This window comes from Zootoca vivipara, chromosome 3, assembly GCF_965207765.1.
Source record: "Zootoca vivipara chromosome 3, rZooViv2.hap1.1, whole genome shotgun sequence".
NCBI lineage: Eukaryota > Metazoa > Chordata > Lepidosauria > Squamata > Lacertidae > Zootoca > Zootoca vivipara.
In genome coordinates, this window is record NC_142586.1 from 81,878,476 (window position 1) to 81,897,154 (window position 18,679).

At 45.4% G+C, this 18,679-nt stretch overlaps 1 protein-coding gene across 6 annotated transcripts in view; it reads left to right on the plus strand.

Moving 5' to 3' along the window:
* Window positions 1–1,641: 1,641 nt before the first annotated feature.
* Window positions 1,642–18,679, plus strand: part of CAPN11 (calpain 11) — a 32,467-nt gene continuing 15,429 nt past the window's right edge. For 2 of the 6 annotated variants that reach the window (XM_060272931.2, XM_088667348.1), the window contains exons 1-6: window positions 1,642–1,988; window positions 11,397–11,687; window positions 13,960–14,029; window positions 15,545–15,663; window positions 17,821–17,954; window positions 18,130–18,298. In XM_060272931.2, coding sequence (XP_060128914.1) covers window positions 11,442–11,687; window positions 13,960–14,029; window positions 15,545–15,663; window positions 17,821–17,954; window positions 18,130–18,298 — 738 coding nt within the window. In that variant the 5' untranslated portion in view covers window positions 1,642–1,988; window positions 11,397–11,441. Of the gene's footprint in view, window positions 2,130–10,168; window positions 10,247–11,396; window positions 11,688–13,959; window positions 14,030–15,544; window positions 15,664–17,820; window positions 17,955–18,129; window positions 18,299–18,679 lie in introns of all 6 variants that reach the window. The other 4 variants (XM_060272930.2, XM_088667347.1, XM_060272933.2 and 1 more) reach the window with 3 other exon arrangements.

The window sequence follows — 18,679 nt, forward strand, 5'->3', positions numbered from 1 at the left end:
TCCATCCACCATAAGCACTGCAGAAACCAAGTAACACCTCATCACACCTGTGAGCGTGCACTTCTTCAATCAGTGTATAGCCCTGCAACATCATGAGGCGACCTAAGAAAACACTCTGTGTACACGGCAGCAGTGCTTGAGAATACTCCTGGCACAAAATGGATTAAACTCATTCCTTTAGCTCAAGCAGTAGCATGGGACAGGGGTGACGTGTTATGTGCACAGAACCCCCCCAAAAATGTGCCTGTATTCAGCACTGTACAGTATGCACATTATCACACAATGTGTACATGCCCAAGGAAAAACCTCTCTGGCTTGAATGAATGGAGGTCAAACTTTTAGAAGGAAGGCCTGGCTATTAGGGTAGCAGCAGACACAAGTCTTAAATTAGAGGGTGTAAAGTTTGATAAGAACACTCGTTCATATTTCAAGACAGGAGAAATTCTCAGCAAGGTTGAAATGCTCATTCTTGGTTACATTCAAGATCAAAGGGTGGGCAGCGCATTTTAAGAGTATTTTAACCTCACAGAAATGTTTGTTTGTTTGTTAAAATGTATACAGTGCTTGGTTGTGGAAAAACCTCAAAGCGGTTGTTAACAAATTCCAAACATCATCATCATCATTTATGGAGTGTCATCAATGTGCAGTATTTAAGGACAGGTCCCTTGCCCTAAGGAGCTTACAGTCCAAGCATTGACACAGGAGACGCAGGGAGCTCAGGAAGGCGGAAGTAAACAGGGAAAGAATGTGGAGTTGGTTCAGTTACATGCCTGGGTTTGGTTAGAAGGTTATTTATTAATATTGCTGCTGCTGGTGGTGGTGGTCATTTTGCATACAGTTAAACTGATTGCCACAGACTCTCTGCACTCCATTGCCATTTAAGTTCAGTCTTTACATTCCCGCCACTGCTTCCATCCCTGTGTACCTAAACCACTCTGAGCATCTGATCATTTTTTGTTGCTTTTTCCGCTGCAACACAGACAGGACTAACCACACAGAAATAATAATACATTATTATCAGCATCACCACTTGTATGCTGCCTTTCAAGGTAAAGCCTCCGGAGGCGGCTCACAACATACCGAAGCCATAAAACACATCAGATTCTGATATAAACCCACAGCCTATGCTAACCGAACACGAACACATCCAAATACATTATCCCGGCAGCAGTCTGAAACAGCACAAAAATCACACATTGATCCTAGTAACTAAACTAAAAAGAAGATACGGAAAACACCCACTTCCGTATTTTTCAGCAGAGATTTGTGCTGTTAACCTGCCGATAGAAACTGTTCAATATGATAGAACCAGTGACTTGGGACGGGATAGGAGGGCAGTGGGAAGGACAGGAATTTATGAGGATGGGATTTGAGATACAAAAGGAGCGATGCCCCCCCTTCCTGAAATTGCACCCTGCGGGTGTGAGGCTCCCACAAATTCTATCACCAACCGATTATGATGATCTTTGGGGGTCCCGTGCATAGAGGCCCCTCGCGTATAATTGCCCTGTCCCGCTCCTTGGGCCAAAGATAGCCCGAGAATGGGGGCAGGCTAACTCTTGCAATTTTCCAGGGCAGGCTTACGATGCCTTGCACCGGACGGCCGGGGCGGGGCGGGGGTCAGCTACGCCGTTTGCCCAGGGCAATCAAAGATCGGTTTTGCTTTGGCCCCTTCGAGGGGGTTTTGTTCCGCACACGACGAACGTCCGGGAGTTCTTCCAAAGGCAGAAGGAAGCGTAAGGGACCCCGAGCTGGATTTGTGCGGCGCCTTTAACTCCTCCGCCCTTGCCCCGCCCGCCCAGGCTCAATCTGAGCCTCCGCCGCGTGCATATCCTGCCAGAACAAACCCCACCTTCCCCGCGCGGAACCCGGAGGGCGGCTGCCGAGCTCCGACCGTGCCTGGCCGATGAGCAAGTAGCAGGGCGTGGGGAGGTGCCCGCCTGCCCGAGGAGGGAGCGGACCAGAAGCGGAACTCCGGCCTGGCAGAAGTAAGTGGCTCTGGGCGCTGGAGATTTCCTGCAATCCGATTAGGAGTTGCTAATTCCAGCCCCTCCCCGCTGCCGGTGGCAGGGCCTCGGAACCCCGGCGCCGTCACGAGCCCTGCCCCGAACTTTCCGGCACCAAGCCAGGTAAGCGACTGGCCGGGGGAAGAATTTGGCGTCTCCATTACTTGCAAGATCTTGGGGGAAGCCAGGGAGATCTTACTTGCTTTTTAGTCCAGGGGTTGAGGGTTTTTTTGGGGGGTGGCTCCCTTTCCGTCCTTAGTTAATGGTCGAAGAATGTCTAGGGGAGCGGCGACCTTCCCTTAAATGTTGTCTGTTAAAAGGGTGCTGGGCGGAAGGGGATACTCGATCGCTCTCAAATCTCCGATCCAGCATTTTATACCTTGTATGTGTGGCTGGAAGCAGATCTGGGTGGGCGCCAATTTATGTGTAACGCTCTGCACGGCCTGGGCTGGGCCAAGCCAGAATGAACAAGCAGGATCAGCCTAGGACTCTGGAAGGAGAAGGCGCATTTCTTGGAGGATCCCTTTAAAGTTAGCCGGCCCACTGGCTAAACTTCCTGAGGATGCCCTCCCTACACGCGTTGCGGAGCCATGCGCTTCTCTAGCAAGGTTGTGCAGTGAAATACCGGGTCTAGAGAGAATGATCAAACGCTGCGCTGCTTATCTCCTATCTGATTTTTCTCCGGTGTATTGTACCTTCTTTTTGGGGAAATGAAGCCAAGCAACTGGAGGTGGCCTGGGAAGAGCATTCTGTCTGCACCGACATATTACCGTACTGAGCAATTGGGAGAATGAGCCTGTGCTTTTTTGTAGCACAAAGCAGAATTATTAGCATTCTGGGCTTAGTAGCTGGGTCTGTATTCAGGACAGGGTCATAGCAGGGATAGTCAATGTTGTGCCTCCCATATGTTGTTGGACTGCAGCTCCTAAAGCCCCTGACCAGTGCCCATGCTGGTTGGGGCTGATGGGAGTTGGGAGTCCAACATCATCTGGAAGTAGGGCCGACACTCCCTGCCAGGGAAGAAGTTGGTGTGTGAAGATCTACATCAGGAGCAAGGGGAAGAGTAAATATATGCATTGGGATCTGCTGCTCCTGTGGATTTGCCGCCCAAGGCAGTTGCTTCACCTTGCCTCATGAGTGGACTGGCCCTGTCTGGAAGATGTCATGTCAAGACGCCTCCTTGTTAGTTCCTTGCTGTTTTTAATTGATGTTGTCTGTACACTTCAGGAGGTGAAGCACTGCTGAGGTCTCTCTGGGACCCCCTCTCTATATTGCACATAAGAGCACCCACGTTTTTCATCTGTATGGATGATAAAAACATAAGAAGAGGCCTGCTGGATTATCCCAAAGGCCCATCTGGTCCACCATCCCATTCTCACAGTGGCCAACCAGATGCCTGTGGGAAGCCCCTAAACTAGTATTTGAAGCACTAAACTAGTATTTGGAGACCTCAAAGTATAATGAGGTTAATAGCTCTTGCTCTGTTTCCTTATTTCTGCTAGCAGAGAACCTTTCACTTCAAAAGCCAAGCACTAGCCTCTAATCTGGCCAGTTTAAGATGTCCTAATAGCCACTGTTGACTTATGTCATAGTTATGTCCTATATAAACAACTAAATACGTGCTTGAAGTATTTCAAATACGTGCTTGAAGTGGAAAAATCTCACTCTACTCCTTGGACTACGGTATGCATCTAGACATCCAAAACTGGCCACTTTTTATGGACTTGGAGGCAGTGGTTGATGACTAATAGTTTCTCTTTGGTAGATAGAGCCTGAGGCCAAGGTCCTCCACTGTTGTGTAGGAGCACACACAGGATGGCCTTGCTAAATTGTAGTCTGTCTTTTCTTAGGGTCCATACGGATTCCCAGTATCTGTTGGGTTTCCATGGAGTTGTGGTGCTGGCTCTTTCAGCCTGACCCAGCTAAACTAGCGTCTTCCTGCCATACTTCTCAGGGCTGGAGTATAGGACTACAGTTCCCAACAGACCCAGACATGTTGGGAGTTGCAGTCCAATAACATCTACAGGTCACCATAGCCCCACAATAGCCTCATGTGGCTGCTGCATTCTGCTGTGTTCTTCATGGATGCTTTTGTTCCGATGCTGAGTGTTCTTTTTTCCCCCATTCACTTTTGTGGCTCTGGAACATGAAGTACTTTGGGATAGCTGGATTCGGCTCATGGCTGCTCTTTGTGCTCTGCTGGATTTATTGTGGCAATCGGTAGCTTTTCCTTTTCACATATCTAGGAGGAATAAACATGGGACTTACTTGCACTGATAGGGTACTTCCATAACATTAAAATGGAAGCTGCTGTGGATCTTCCTCCTGCAATGCAAGCCAAGCTTCCTTCTGACTTGCCAGTGTAAATGACAGTCATACACGCTAGTTCATTCAACAGTCACTTTTCGCTCTTTACCATGTTTTGACCAGGCTGCCACATTTTGATTTTTTTTTATTGTCATTCATTGAAAGTTTTTTTTCCCCTTAATTTGTTTAACGATTTAAAAGGTTTGCAAAATACACTTTGGGAATTTGGAGGATAGAGAGGAACTGGGGAAGCCATCTTATGCTGAGTCAAACCATTGATCCGTCTAGTTCAGAATTGTCTACACTGACATGCAGCGCTTCTCCAGGATTTCATAACAAGGATCTTCCCAGTCCTGCTAGAGATGCTCGGGATTGTCCCTGGGACTACCTGCTGATGCTCTGCCACTGAACTGTGGCTTGTTATGTCATGGACACCAGCCAAGCAGTGCTGTGCAGTCTGCTGCTGCTGCAAAAATGTTGAAATGGGTTTTTCCGAGCTTGGCACTGGAGAGAAAAATGACTTTAATATAATGGAAGGAGTGTACTTGCAGAACAATCTGCTGCTAAAATGTTATGTCTGTATCCACCTGAAGTGTTGGGGTGGAGGGCAAACCTTATGTGAATGGTAGCTTTGATCAAGTCCAGTCCTGTTTTGATTTGCAGTTATAGAGTCTTGATTTAAAGTGAAGCAATACACTCCAAGGAGCACTGGGTGGGTGCTTCATACTTCTGCCTTATTCCAGAGGTAGGCAATGTGGTGCCTTCTTCCAGAGGTTACTGGACAACAACTCCCATCACCCCTGACCATTGACCATGCTGACTAGGGTCAACAGGAGTTGGATTCCCAACAGCATCTGAGGGCACCACGTTGCCTATCTCTGTCTCTAGAAGATCTAATGCAATCCAATTAATCTATATTATTTGCCAAGGAAGCACAAGCACGCAAACTAAATTATGCAGATTATCTAACAGTCAATATAAGTTTATTGTTCTAGCCAAAAGCTATGACAAACCTGCAGCATCAGTACCAATAAAACAATACAGAGCATATGTCCATAATACAAGCCAGAGAGAGGTTGCCGGAGACAACAAACTTAAATCCAGCTTGATTTCAAATCAAACCTTTGAATCACCACAACAAATTATAGTGATTTTATCTAACTCCCCTTTCCTGTTTTTGTGGGGCATAGAGGGCCACACTGTGTGTTACAAAGCTATTTTTGTGGCTCAAAGGAAACTGGACCATTTCTGCCAGGGTGCACCTGCTTACTTGTGTTCTGGGGTGCCAGCTTGAATAAAATATGGGGGGCAGGTAAGCCCCGCTCCGCATAATTGATCACATGACACGGCACACATACCATTTGAATGGCAATGCCCATCAATTTGGGCTCCCTCAAATATTTTATTGGGGTTTGAAGTATCCTTGGCCTCTAGGAGTTGGTGCCTATGCTGGTGTTTATGGAAATTAATAATATCTGCATATATTATCAAATTTATTGTGCTACCAGCATTCAGGTTTCCAATCTACTTGACTTTTCTCCTTTTATTGATTTTTGGGGGACGGGGCTGAGTATTGGGCTGACTAAAAGCATGGTGGTAAATGGAACCTGACTGGACACCATCAGCACATTCCTGGTCTCCTCTGCAATCATGAGGGCTAGACAGTTGCTTTTTTAAAGAACAAGCGCTGTATTGTATCACCTAGCTGATATCTACCACGCATACTAAATCTGTATTGTCCAGTTGTGTGGGGTGCTGGCAATCGGGACTGAGCCACTGGAATGGACTGCTTGACTATTGCTTTCCCTTTTCCCCTTATAGGATGTTCTGGTGGCATTGTGGCCGCCTTCTCCTTTGAGAGGTTATGCGTAGAAGCCCTCATCCAGTGTGTCTGTGCTGCAAAGGAGCTGGGAATGCAGGAAGCAACGTGCTTGTTGCACTGCAGCAGGCGCCTGGTATTAATCCCGGAGGGTGGCAGGGAGCCAAGGCCTTCCCAAATACAGCAGAATGGTGTAGTGACTGAAGAGCTGGAGGCCATCACTCTGCCTGTATTCTAGTGGGCAGTTACTATGTCTTCAGTGCTAGATAATCTGGGAGCTGCCTGCTGACATAGCTGAAATAATTTGCAGATCACTGGATATAGCTTACAGCTGTTGGTGTTTCTGTCTCAATTTTTAGGTGTAAGGGAAAGGGCAGGGGAGGAGTGGGAGGCAGGCGGCTTCTGCACCTGCTTGGGCTGCTCTGTGTCACAGCTCCACCTCCCATCATTTTCTCTATGGCCATCTCTAGCTCATGCACTGACTAGATATTGTTAAATGCCAGCTCATGCAACCTAGCAAGTCCTCCAAGAGCTAAGAACTCCTGGTGGAAAAGCCATCCCTGCAGATATAAAAGGATGTAAGAAAGGAAGCTGTGCTGAGTGGCAGGCAGTGTTTCACCTTGAGGAACATCTTGAATATCCTTCCCTCCCTGGAATGACTCTAGACAGATTCTGCATCCAATGAAGGTCTCTGTGTTTGGATTTGAATGTCATAAAGAGGCCCGCAGCTCAGATATCTGCAGCCTGATACAACCGTTCTCACAGATCAGAGTCCTGGTAGCTGGTCCTTTTGGTCTGGCACAAGGGGAGAGGTAGAAAGCGAGGAACTCGGGACTTGACCCTGCTGCCAGTGCTGCAGAGGAACACTGCCTCTGGGAAATTGCACATAACTCTTTCTGCACTGGGAATTCAGAAGTACCATTTTTAGTTTGCAGGAGGAAATTGAAGTAGCAGGAAATGCTTTCTTTCTGCAAAATCAAATGATCGTGCCAGCTGTGTGAAACCCATTTCAAAGCTGCATGGTCGAGAGAGTGTGCTGAAAGGCTGAAGGGAGCGGCAGGGAGAAGAGGGTATCCCTTTCCATTTTGCAAATGATTAGTAGCTGATTAAGCACTGGCTGATCTGATTGGCAGAGTGCCTCGTTTGGGGGAATATGGGAGACTGGGAAAGTGACTGAATTAAACAATCCAAAATAGTAGCTGTATGCTAGGACTTCAGAAAAGCAGGAAGGCTTTTCTGGTTATAGTCTATAGACTGTGAGCACTTGATATCTTGTGGGCTAGGGGAGTGTGGCTTTGGGTTTTTTGGTGTGTGTGTTTTTTACAGAGGATGGGGGTTTGTTTGTGGGGCCACTTTAAACCTTCTCAAGCGGAACGCTGATCGTCCACACAAGGCAGTATTTTGGAAACTTGGGGACTTAAGGGAAAAACATAGAATCGGCTGTTTGTTTTGTAAAGCTGGGCATCAAATGATGGGTTGGATTTGGAATCCTGCCCTTGTGGGTGTCTGCCCCTTGGTCTCCAACCCCTATCCAGACAGTGCCTTGCGAATGAGTCCAGTAAGTGTGTACAAGATGCACAAAGGAGGAGAGAGGTAGCCCTAAAGCAAGCATAGGCAAACTTGGTCCTCCAGATCTTTTGGGACTACAACTCCCACCATCCCTGACCACTGGTCCTGTTAGCTGGGGATGATGGGAGTTGTAGTCCCAAAACAGCAGGAGGGCCAAGTTTGCCTATGCTTGCCCTAAAGCATCTTTTGTCATAAAACCAAAACAATTTGCACTATCAGTACAGAATTTGACCCACAAGAAGGAGAAATCTGACCAAATGGCAAGAAGCTTGTGAGGAATGGCTGTGTTATAACTGTTTAAATATTAAACCTAGCATTCATTATTACTTTTAACTTTGTGAGATGTTGAAGTTTGTTTAAAGATCGGATAAATATTCTAGAGCTATTTTTGTATAACTTTGCATTAGAGTTCATCCTGGAGAAATATCCTCCCTATTTAGCCATTCTGATACTAACAGCTGCATAATATATTCTTAAATTAAGACAGTTGACTCCTCCTCTGCTAATAGGCTTTTGTACAGTTGAGGTTTTTCTGTCTTTCTAGAGAAATGACACTGGGTTTCCCTCCTACATATTGTTCTCAAATAGTTTCCTGTGTGCTGGCTGTCGCAGTTGCTTCAGATAACTTCAGCCATCCGTTCTGATATGGGGCTGCCCATGGGGCCATGAAATTACAGGGAGGGGGGCTGGCTCTGTCACAGGGTTGTTCCAGGATCCTTTCCTGAATTTTCATTTTTCATAAGTGTCTGCCTGCTCCTTTCACTTTAGATTGTGGTTTCTGTAAAGTTTAAAGCGGAAACATGCAGCGTTCTTTCCAAAAGAGCTCAATAAGAAGGAAGCCTGCATTTTCAATGTTATGACCCACAAATGCAGCCTTGTAGCGTAACAACAAGCACGTGGCGCTTGATTTTAATAAAAACCAAAACAGAACACAAATGTATTATTACAATTATTTCATAAATTAAGGGTTTCATCCTATACTTATGCCCACTGAGGGGACCTGGGAAGTGGCACAAGTACCCTATTGGGAGATGATCCAGTCACAAGTTTCCCATCTCATGTGCCTCAGTGCTCCTATGTGCCAGACCTTGGTCCTGTGGCTGAGGACCTGCATCAGGGACACCCTGTATCTGGGGGTGGGACACACACACATCCATGTCAGAATTGTCTAAGCTTGCTTTCTGTTAGCAGACTGACTTATTTAGAAGAATGAAACCACAAATCAGGAAACGGTTGCTATGATGAATATGAATGTGCCTGGTGATTCCGTTTCACTCCGCCCTGCCCAGTGAGTCAGAGAAAGAGAGAGAGAATGACTGGTCTGGTCTGCATGGAAATATGCATACCTTGTGGGGTGAGAAGTTGTGCGAACTTGTGTTTTGTGACTTTTACCCTGATATAAACTAGTTTTCTCTCTCGTGATAGCTGCCATCAAATCCCAACAGTATGCTAAAGGCAGTTAAACCTTGGTAAGATATTTGCTGACATCGAATATATTGCCCCAAAGCGTAGTTCTGAGGTAAATTTGTCTTTCAGAACAAGCAGCCTAGAGGGGTATGTGGAATGCTTGAACTCAGTTGGGAGTAACTCTGTGACAAATGTTGTTTTTGAGTATGGAAAGTTCTGGTTTGTGAAGGGTGGATTTGTTCGTCTTCCCATATAGGAAACTGTGTGTGTCAAATGCATGTACATTGAGGATCTATTTCACTCTGTGAATGGAAGGCAGAGCCGCTGGTGGATTCCTGTAGCATGTAGACGTACAGATATATGTGCACACAGTGAAATGGGCACATCTTCATGTGGGTCGCGTAATACTGTAATTTCCAAACAGGTAGTAGTGCATCTCTACCATGTACACAGGGACCCTGTGGCCCTCCCGACGATCTTGTACTCCAACTCCAGTCATACCTGACAATTGGTTATGCTGGCTGAAGCTGATGGATGTTTCAGCATTAGAAGAAAAGGTGTTTTTAAAAAATACGTCGTCCCAGAATGCTAGCTGAATAATGATGATATAATGATGACAGTGGAAAAAAATACAGCAATTATGCCACTATCAATGATAATTCTCCCAGTTGCTGGACATCACAGGGGGGAGAGCGCTGTTGTACACAGGTCCTCGTATAGCTGTTTCTCACCACAAGAACACAATTCTGGGGTGGATGGGCCACTGGCCACTGGCCTGATCCAGCAGGACTCTACTGTGAACCGCCCTGAGACCTCCGGGTATAGGGTGGTATATAAATTCAATAAATAACAACAACACGTTAAGTGCAATATTTCTCAAACTTGGGTCTCCAGCTGTTGTTGGACTACAACTCCCATCATCCCTAGCAAGCCAAGACCCAAGGTTTGAAGAACACTGGTTAATAGGAATTTTGTCACTCGAGTACTTTCTTTCTTTCTTTCTTTCTTTCTTTCTTTCTTTCTTTCTTTCTTTCTTTCTTTCTTTCTTTCTTTGTCCTAGGGTGTCTTATCTTCTAAAGTCTGCCAAACCACCCCCCCAACTGAAACATAACCAAGGAAATTTGGAAGTCAGGATGATGTAAATATTTTAATGCCTATATAAACACATCTGTTTTGCATGTTATTTCACTAACACCTGGTTACCAAAGAGTGCTTGCATTTCTCGGTAGTCTTTTCCGGCTTCTGATTTAGATGTTTGAGTGTGGGGTGACTGGGGGGCACTCTTCCCAAAACGTATTTTCTACTTCGGTTCTCTCACTCTTGCCAGAGCTGGGGCTTCTGGGACCTCTTTTTGCTGGGCCTGCAGGCATTGCCGTGTCTAGCCGCCTTGGGGGCTGCCCAGAATGTCCTAACCTGATCTGCGCTCAGCGAAGGGTGTCCCCAGGCTGTGGTGAGATCCATTTGCTGTGTTGCATGGCCTGCAAGCCAGTGTGGTGCATTTGTCTTCGCATGTGTGGAGGAGCCCAAGTGCAAATCCCTACTTGGCTTCCAAGCTGACAGTAGGCATGAAACTGGATGACCTTTTTCTTGGGTTGTTGTGAAGGAATAATGAGAGGACTCTCTGTGTGTATGTGATCCTGAGCTCCTTGTGGGAACAGTGGGGTATATAAATGGCTGAGAGTATCTTTGACAAATGCACCCAACTACATAGTTTAACCAATGGACAAATATTGTTCACAAGGGCATGCAGGCTTATTCAGTCAATGCATTGCCATCTGTAGTCTGGAAGTATACGGTATCTCCAATTTGGTGATTTGCCCTCCCCAGTATGCAGAACCAAATGGAGAATCCCCCCCTCCAAAAGACAGTACTACTGTTTTGGTTTTTCCTGATTAGGCATGAGTACTAGGGCTGTTTTAAACTGTTTTTAAATCTTTGACTTCTTTTTTTCCAAACTGTGTCTTATAAATAGATATTGCACTTCCTTGTTTTTCTAAGCCTCTCCTTGTGACAGGACAGGAATTATAAAATATTTCTTTAATAATAAATTATTATTTTTTAATCTGTGACATTTTATTATATATTTTGATCTTTGCTGGAAGCCGCCCAGAGTGGCTGGGGAGACCCAGCCGGATGGGCGGGGTACAAATAATACATTATTATTATTATTATTATTATTATTATTATTATTATAGAATGATAGGTGTACATACTGGATACCCTTAGTCAGCTTCAGTTCCAAGTAATCTGTGTCTCATCTCACAGTGGATTTTTATTTTGGATTTTAGGAGTGCTGCTGAGGTATCCGTTGCCTGCACCCTGCTTGTTGTGCCATGATGCCTTTTGGAGGAATGGCTGCCAAACTAGAATGGAACCGTTTGCGGGCCGAGGGTGTGGGCGAGCACAACAATGCTATTAAGTACCTCGGCCAAGATTATGAGACCCTGAAGCAGCAATGTCTGGAGAGTGGCACCTTGTTCGAGGACCCCCAGTTTCCTGCCATTCCCTCAGTCCTTGGATTCAAGGAACTTGGGCCAAACTCTAGCAAAACACGCGGAGTTCGCTGGATGCGTCCTTCGGTGAGTACCTGGCCGTCTGCTTGAAGGGACCCTCGGAGAACCACTTTGACCCACTGTTCTGCATTCTGTTAGCAGCTTTTATTAAAAGCCACTTTGTTCATGGGATCCAACTCTAGCATTTATTATCATTATTATTTGCTTCTGGTGGCCTCTTTCCATCTTCTAATTAGTCCCGCTTTTCTCATTTGGCCCTCTAGCGATTGCCCCTTCAATAAATTTTAGTTGGCTCTGGGATCCAGCCCAACTTCAAATGCATCTGAGCTTGCAGAAGACCGTCTAGTCTGCAAAAGGCAGGGAGAAATGCCAGCCAACCAATTTCCTCACTTGAATATTCACTACAATAGAACTCTCTAGAGTCCCCAGCAGCTTCCTGTATATCGATGGCACAAGCTGATGTTTTGGAGCCATTATTTAATTGAATAGGATTATCCATTTTACTTCAAGGTTAGGTTGTGTAGCAACATTTATATGCAAAGTCTCCCTTTAAGTTTTGGTATGGCCTGGTTCTTGGTGAGGAAAAAGTAGACCGTAATAGGGCATAGGAATAAATCCTTTGGTACAAGCATATGAGATCTGCACAAGCTGGTGCAGGCCAAATCATAGATGATGATATCCAGTCAGCTATGAACTCACAGCCTTAAACAAGCTGCTCTCTCACATTCCCCATCTAATATAAAGTGACAAAAATGCTGGCCTGCATACTGTATTTTTTGTGTGTATAAGACAACCCCTATTTTTTGGAACCCAAAATTTAGAAATTAGGCCAGAGCCCGAACCTAAGCCTGGGCCGCCAAACCCTGCCCAGACTATCTGTGCCAGAGTCCAAGCTTGAACCCGAGTCTAGGCAGCCTGCACTCAACCCTGAACCCCTGTACATTCACCATCCGGGTATAAGGCAGCCCCCTATTTTTGTCTAAAAGTTTGAAGCAAAAAAGCATTTTCTTATAAACGGAAAATTATGGTATTTATTGGAAACTTGGTATACTACTTATGTTGATAGACTATTGTTTCCATCATCTCTAACCATTGGTCATGCTGGCTGGAACTGATGGGAATTGTAACATCTGGAGGGCCACAGGTTAGCCAGCTCTCTTCCCCCCACAAGAATGGATAGATGGGTGTGTATTCAACTAAGTTTTATTCAGAGTACAAATTAGCGAACATGATCATGTTGGGTCCATTGATTTCAATGGGTCTACCCTGAGTAAAACTTGTTTGAGATTATAGGTGGTATTCAACAAGAAGAAAACATTGTCCACTCACATTAATCTTTTTAAGACAATCAATCCTGACTTAAACATGTATAAGCAATCCACATGTCTACTTGCTCACATGTAGAAAGAGCAGTGAGATATTCAGGGTGGGTGGTGGGTTTTTATGCTTCCAGCCTTGAACTATAAACCTCTTTGCAGCCATAAGGTTTTGCAGGTTCTGCTTCTGTTGCCCATCTGTTAATCCCCACACCACTGAAATATAATTTTAAAATGTGTGAACACCTGCAAATATCAAGGATTTTCCCAAAACTAAAGTTAAAACTAACTATTTCTGGTCAGAAAATAGGGCACCACAAAACACAGTCATAGTGTGTGACTCAAAAATGTTTTATCAACATTAGATTGCCAGCATCTGCCCTGAACTGGCCACCTGTGCCTTAAATGGTCTGGGCGATAGCAGCTGCCTGGCTCAACTGAACTCTGATGCCAACCATTCATTACTGTACTTCAGTGCCAAACTGAACCAGGAGATGTTCCAACATAGTCTCCCTTGAATGCCAGGAGCTTTCACAAGTAACAGAACACTTCATTGAATGTGTTAGCTTTGGTTTCTAGCCTCTGCTGGTTTTTGTTTTCGTAAAAAAAATACAAAAGACAAAACCACTCTCCTTTTTTGTTATGGCACTTCAATTTTTTATGTAAAGCACTGTGAAAATAGGTCCTCAACAAAGAAGTTGTGCATTGTATCCATTTCTTGCAAGAATCCAAAATTTTGTTTGTGTGTTCTTAAACCCTCCAGAATACATTTAGACCAGAAATGAGAGCAGGGAGGTCAGAGAGAGCAGGAGATATTAAAAAGAAGAGCAGCACTGAAGTGGGAGAAAGGAACACAATATGGATCTGAGCCACAACAGTCTTTGCCTGTCTCCGTTTAAGGATGTTGCATTCATGTTGTGAATTCAGTGCTCCCACTATGCGTGTATGAGTATTCTGAAGAACCCAGCCCCAGTTTATATTTCAGTTTATATTTATATTTCATTTTTCTTTCCTCTTTGCAGGAAATTGTGGAGGACCCCCAGTTTATCGTTGGAGGTGCTACAAGGACAGATATCTGCCAGGGGGCTCTGGGTAAGTAATGTGTGTTTATCCCGTGGATTGAGGGGGGAGCCAGAGGCTGGAGGAGTTCGGAGGGGGATGGGTAAAAATGGTTAAGAATTGGGGTGTTAAAATGTTGTTTTTTACGATCCTCCTCTTAAGGCTTGGATGATCAGGGTAGTGAAACCGTAAGCTGGGTTATTTATTTAAAATTATTTGTGTGCTGCCTTTGATTTCAAAGAAACACCAGGGTTGGTTTGCAAGGCAATGAAGCAACAACATGTATAGAAGTAAAACTATACTTCTATACATCAGTGCCAAGTACAGTACCCAAATATACCAAGGAGCCAGTATGAACAGGAAGGAGAAGCTTGGGTGAAGCGGTGTATTCTTAGTTGCTGAAGGAAGGACCCACATCCTAGGATTCTTAGCAAGGGAACACCATTCACTGATTTTGACAATCACAATGAGATATAGGGGAGGAGGTTATATTTCCTTTCTTGTAGATTCTGTTGCTTTCACAAGAAACATTGGGTTCCAAAATCAGTACATTGTACTGAGAGAAATCTCTTTCTGTTGTCCATGGTCTGCAGGCACCATAAATGAATCTTAAGAGCAAGAGAAGAAATAAGGATATTAGGAATCCAGGTCCACCGGGAAACTGAGGCTGCGTTCAGACAGCACTTCATTCCTCCCCCCTCCTCCCCCCCCCAGCAAAGTTTACTTTCACATAACATAAAAGCCACTTCTGGAAGTGCAGCAGAAGTTCAGTGCTCATTCCACTATTAATTGCTCCCAGGGGAAATCCATTTGCAACACCATTAACTAAAAAAAAATATTGGAGGGTGAAATTTGGAGTGGTATGCCAACATAACTCCTCTTTCCTGCCATTTTCATGGGGGAATCATGGGGAAATCGTAGCGCACATGGGCATAAAGGGTGTGATTGTGGGAACATGTCTGCTGTCTGCTTTTGTGTACCACTATGTTTATGGTAGGGGACGCGGGTGGCGCTGTGATCTAATCCACAGAGCCTAAGGCTTGCCAATCAGAAGGTGGTTCGAATCCCCACAATGGGGTGAGCTCCTGTTGTTCGGTCCCAGCTCCTGTCCACCTAGCATTTCGAAAGCACATCAAGTGCAAGTAGATAAAAATACCTTCTCTAGCGGGAAGGTAAATGGCATTTCCTTGCACTGCTCTGGTTCACCAGAAGTGGCGGAGTCATGCTGGCCACATGACCCGGAAGCTGTCTGCGGACAAACACCGGCTCCCTCGGCCAGTAAAGTGAGATGAGCGCCGCAACCCCAGAGTCATCCCTGACTGGACCTAATGGTCAGGGGTACCTTTACCTTTATGTTTATGGGAGTGAGTGGAATTTACTGTGACATGGCAGTCTATCAATCAAAAAGCCACTGTTCCATAATGCAGCTAGCAATGCAGTGTAAAAGGAATGTCAGAAACTGGGACAAAAGTGTAACCAGGAAAACTGGTTCAGCAATCTCCGCATCTGAATGCACCCTGAGTTGCCGTCTATTTCCTTATTCATCAGGTGACTGTTGGTTGCTAGCTGCTATTGGCTCCTTGACTCTCAATGAGGAACTTTTGCACAGGGTTGTACCCCATGGACAAAGCTTTCAGGAGGACTATGCAGGCATCTTTCACTTCCAGGTAAGGCTCATCTTTCCCACAGAAAGTGCTTCAAAGGAAAGCCCTTCTCACAGATGGATGGGACCCTGAGCTATGGAAAACGTAAAGCTGCAAACAGAGGAAGCCTTGGCTAAGAAGTGGAGTACCGTGTTTCCCCTTTTTTAAGACGTAGTCATTATATAAGCCATAGCAGGATTTCTAAGCAATTGCGCGATACAAGCCATACCCCGAAAATAAGACATACTGATAGACCCTTCACCCACTAGCAATAACCCCCCTCCTGCCAGCCAACTCCCCCCTTAAAAATCTCTCCCCATTTTGCTGTCGCTCCACAGACACGTATTTCCTTTAAAAGCTTGTAAAAATGCACCGAACAGCCGTAGCTGCTGGCTGCCGAAGCCTTGTGATTTCCCTTCCCCGTTTCTGAGAGCATTTTTTTAAATAAAAAGATCCAAAAAAAAATTTTTTAGCCAAGCTGTGTAAGCTCTACTTGGTGAAGGGGAGAAAAGTGGGGTGGGGAGGAGATGAAGGCACGAGGAAGAAAAGAGGGGCGATTGAAGAATGCAAAGGCTGTTTTCCCTTTTAGGGAGAGACCTCCGTGCGCGCGTCTGTCTCTCTCCCCCCCCCTGCGTCTCTCTCTCTCTCTCTCTCTCTCTCTCTCTCTCACACACACACACACACACACACACAGCCCACCTCTCGCTTCCCCCCACCTTTCCCTAAATTCCCTTCCATTCAATGCACGTTGATTTCCTCTTAACGGGAATCTCCCGTGTCTGATTGTTGTCTCATTGCTTTTACCGGGCATAAAGCAGCCTTTTAAAAATCCTGCTGCAGTTTTCTTTCTACCTTATGCTGCTTGGTTGTCTGTGGAGCTGCCCCTTTAAGGATTTGTAAGTAGTCTGGATCGCAGTCCTTGCCTTGGGGACTTTTATTTATTTATTAAGGACTTTTTCCTTCGCTGTTTGCGAGCTGCTAAAAGGAGCTGCTAAACGCTGCTTTACACAAAAGTTAAACTGCCGGTCCTAACAACACGTGCTTCCTCACCTCGCTGGCTCAATTGCTTCTCAATTGCTACCATTTACCAAGTCAGCAATCTTAATTGCTGCTTAGCTGGCTTCTTTGTTCTCAGCAGGTAGCTTCTTTGCTATCAGTGATAGCACTGCAAAGTGCTATGTTGTTGGAACTTCAGACAGTCTTGCAGTCTTGGGCAGATGGCTGGTAGAGATCCTTACTTGCTTTAGGTATAGGCTACTGCTAGGACTGTATCACACAGATAGATTCCATTATACTGGTTTAGATTTAAGAAGCTCCAGTGTAGCAGATTGCTATTAAGTGAGTCCCCACCTTGGAGGAGAGAGAGAGCAGCCCTTCGCGAACATCCCAGGGCCGGGGAGAGAGGGCTGCACCAGGGACGCACACACCTCCCTTCCCTCAGACTCGTAATAAAAATACCGGTACCAGTAAGACATCCCACCAAAAATAAGCCACCCTGTGGTTTTTTGAGAAAAAAAAGTAATAAGACGGTGTCTTAAAAAGGGGGAAACACGGTAATTGCTGAAGTGATGGTTGCCCTGTTCAGACCTAATGTCTACTGTCCCATTACCTCAACCCAATCAGCAAAGCTCATAGCTCAGTGGTAGAGCATCCTTTGGATGCAAACCATCATCAGTTCAAGCCCTGACACCTCCAGGTAGAACATCTAAGATCTTGGAAAGCCACTGCCAGTCAATATATATTATACTAAGGTGGTGTGCCTGTAGTCCTCTTCCAGTTTAGTGGTGGAGCCTATTGAGCCTGAGCATCTACCGTGTTTCTCCAAAAATAAGACACCGTCTTAGATTTATTTTTCCTCAAAAAAAAAAACACGGTGGCTTATTTTCAAGGGATGTCTTTTTTAAAAAATTAAGTATGGTACAGTTTAACCTACAAGGTTAAACTGCCTATCAATATGGCTTATTTTCAGGGTATGGCTGATTTTCGGAGAAACACGGTATCTCGATGCTGCAATACCCAAGATGCAGGCTTCTTCAGGAGGAAGCGGGATATAAATTGAGTTCTTGTTATTAATAATAATAATAATAATAATAATGGAGTGATGGTCTGATTCTGACTGGACCATCTTGCTATGTTACTTTGCCTTACCTCATTATTATTCTCTGACTTCTTCTTATTCAGATCTGGCAGTTTGGTGAGTGGGTGGATGTAGTGATTGACGATCGGCTGCCAACCAAGGATGGAGAGCTGGTGTTTGTGCACTCAGCAGAGTGCCAGGAGTTCTGGAGTGCTCTGCTGGAAAAAGCTTATGCCAAGTGAGTGCTGCCTCAGCACAGGTTATGCCCTTTTGTGTGTTTTCTCCAGCAAGCCCTGGTTTGGATTGTTTTCCGTTGTTCTTCAACTCACCACCCTCTGTAACTGGGCCTTCCAGTTTCCAGGAGGCCGGGTTTAAAGCTAGTATACTAACCACCAATTCTCTTTACCTTATAGGCTGAACGGCTCTTATGAGGCCCTGTCGGGGGGCAGCACCACAGAGGGCTTTGAGGACTTCACAGGTGGCGTGGCAGAGATGTACGATCTCAAGAAGCCACCTCGCGACTTGTGCAGGATCATTACCAAGGCTCTTGAGAGGGGATCCCTGCTCGGCTGCTCCATTGATGTAAGCAGTGCCCCAAAGAGGGAGCTTGTGGGATGTTCCTGATGTGAAATCAAAGCAGGGCAGCAGAGGGAGATCTGGCTTCCCTGATCTGGCTCTGATATTTGTTCTGAGGCCAGGGATTCGGTCAATGGAAACCTGTCAGAGTAGAACAGTAGAATAGGCCCAAATGTTAACTCAAGTCTGGCTTTGGCTGTGAAGTTCCTTTTCTCATGTTCATCTGTAGCAAGAGACATTGGGTTGGTGCCCCCGTGTGTTAGGAAAGTGTACAGACAACCACCCTGTTTCAGGCAAATACAGTTCAGGTTGCCATTTTCTTTTACTCTTCAGTTGAGTTCTTTTGAAAGTTAGAAAACAATGATGTGAAAAACAGGGGCATATGAA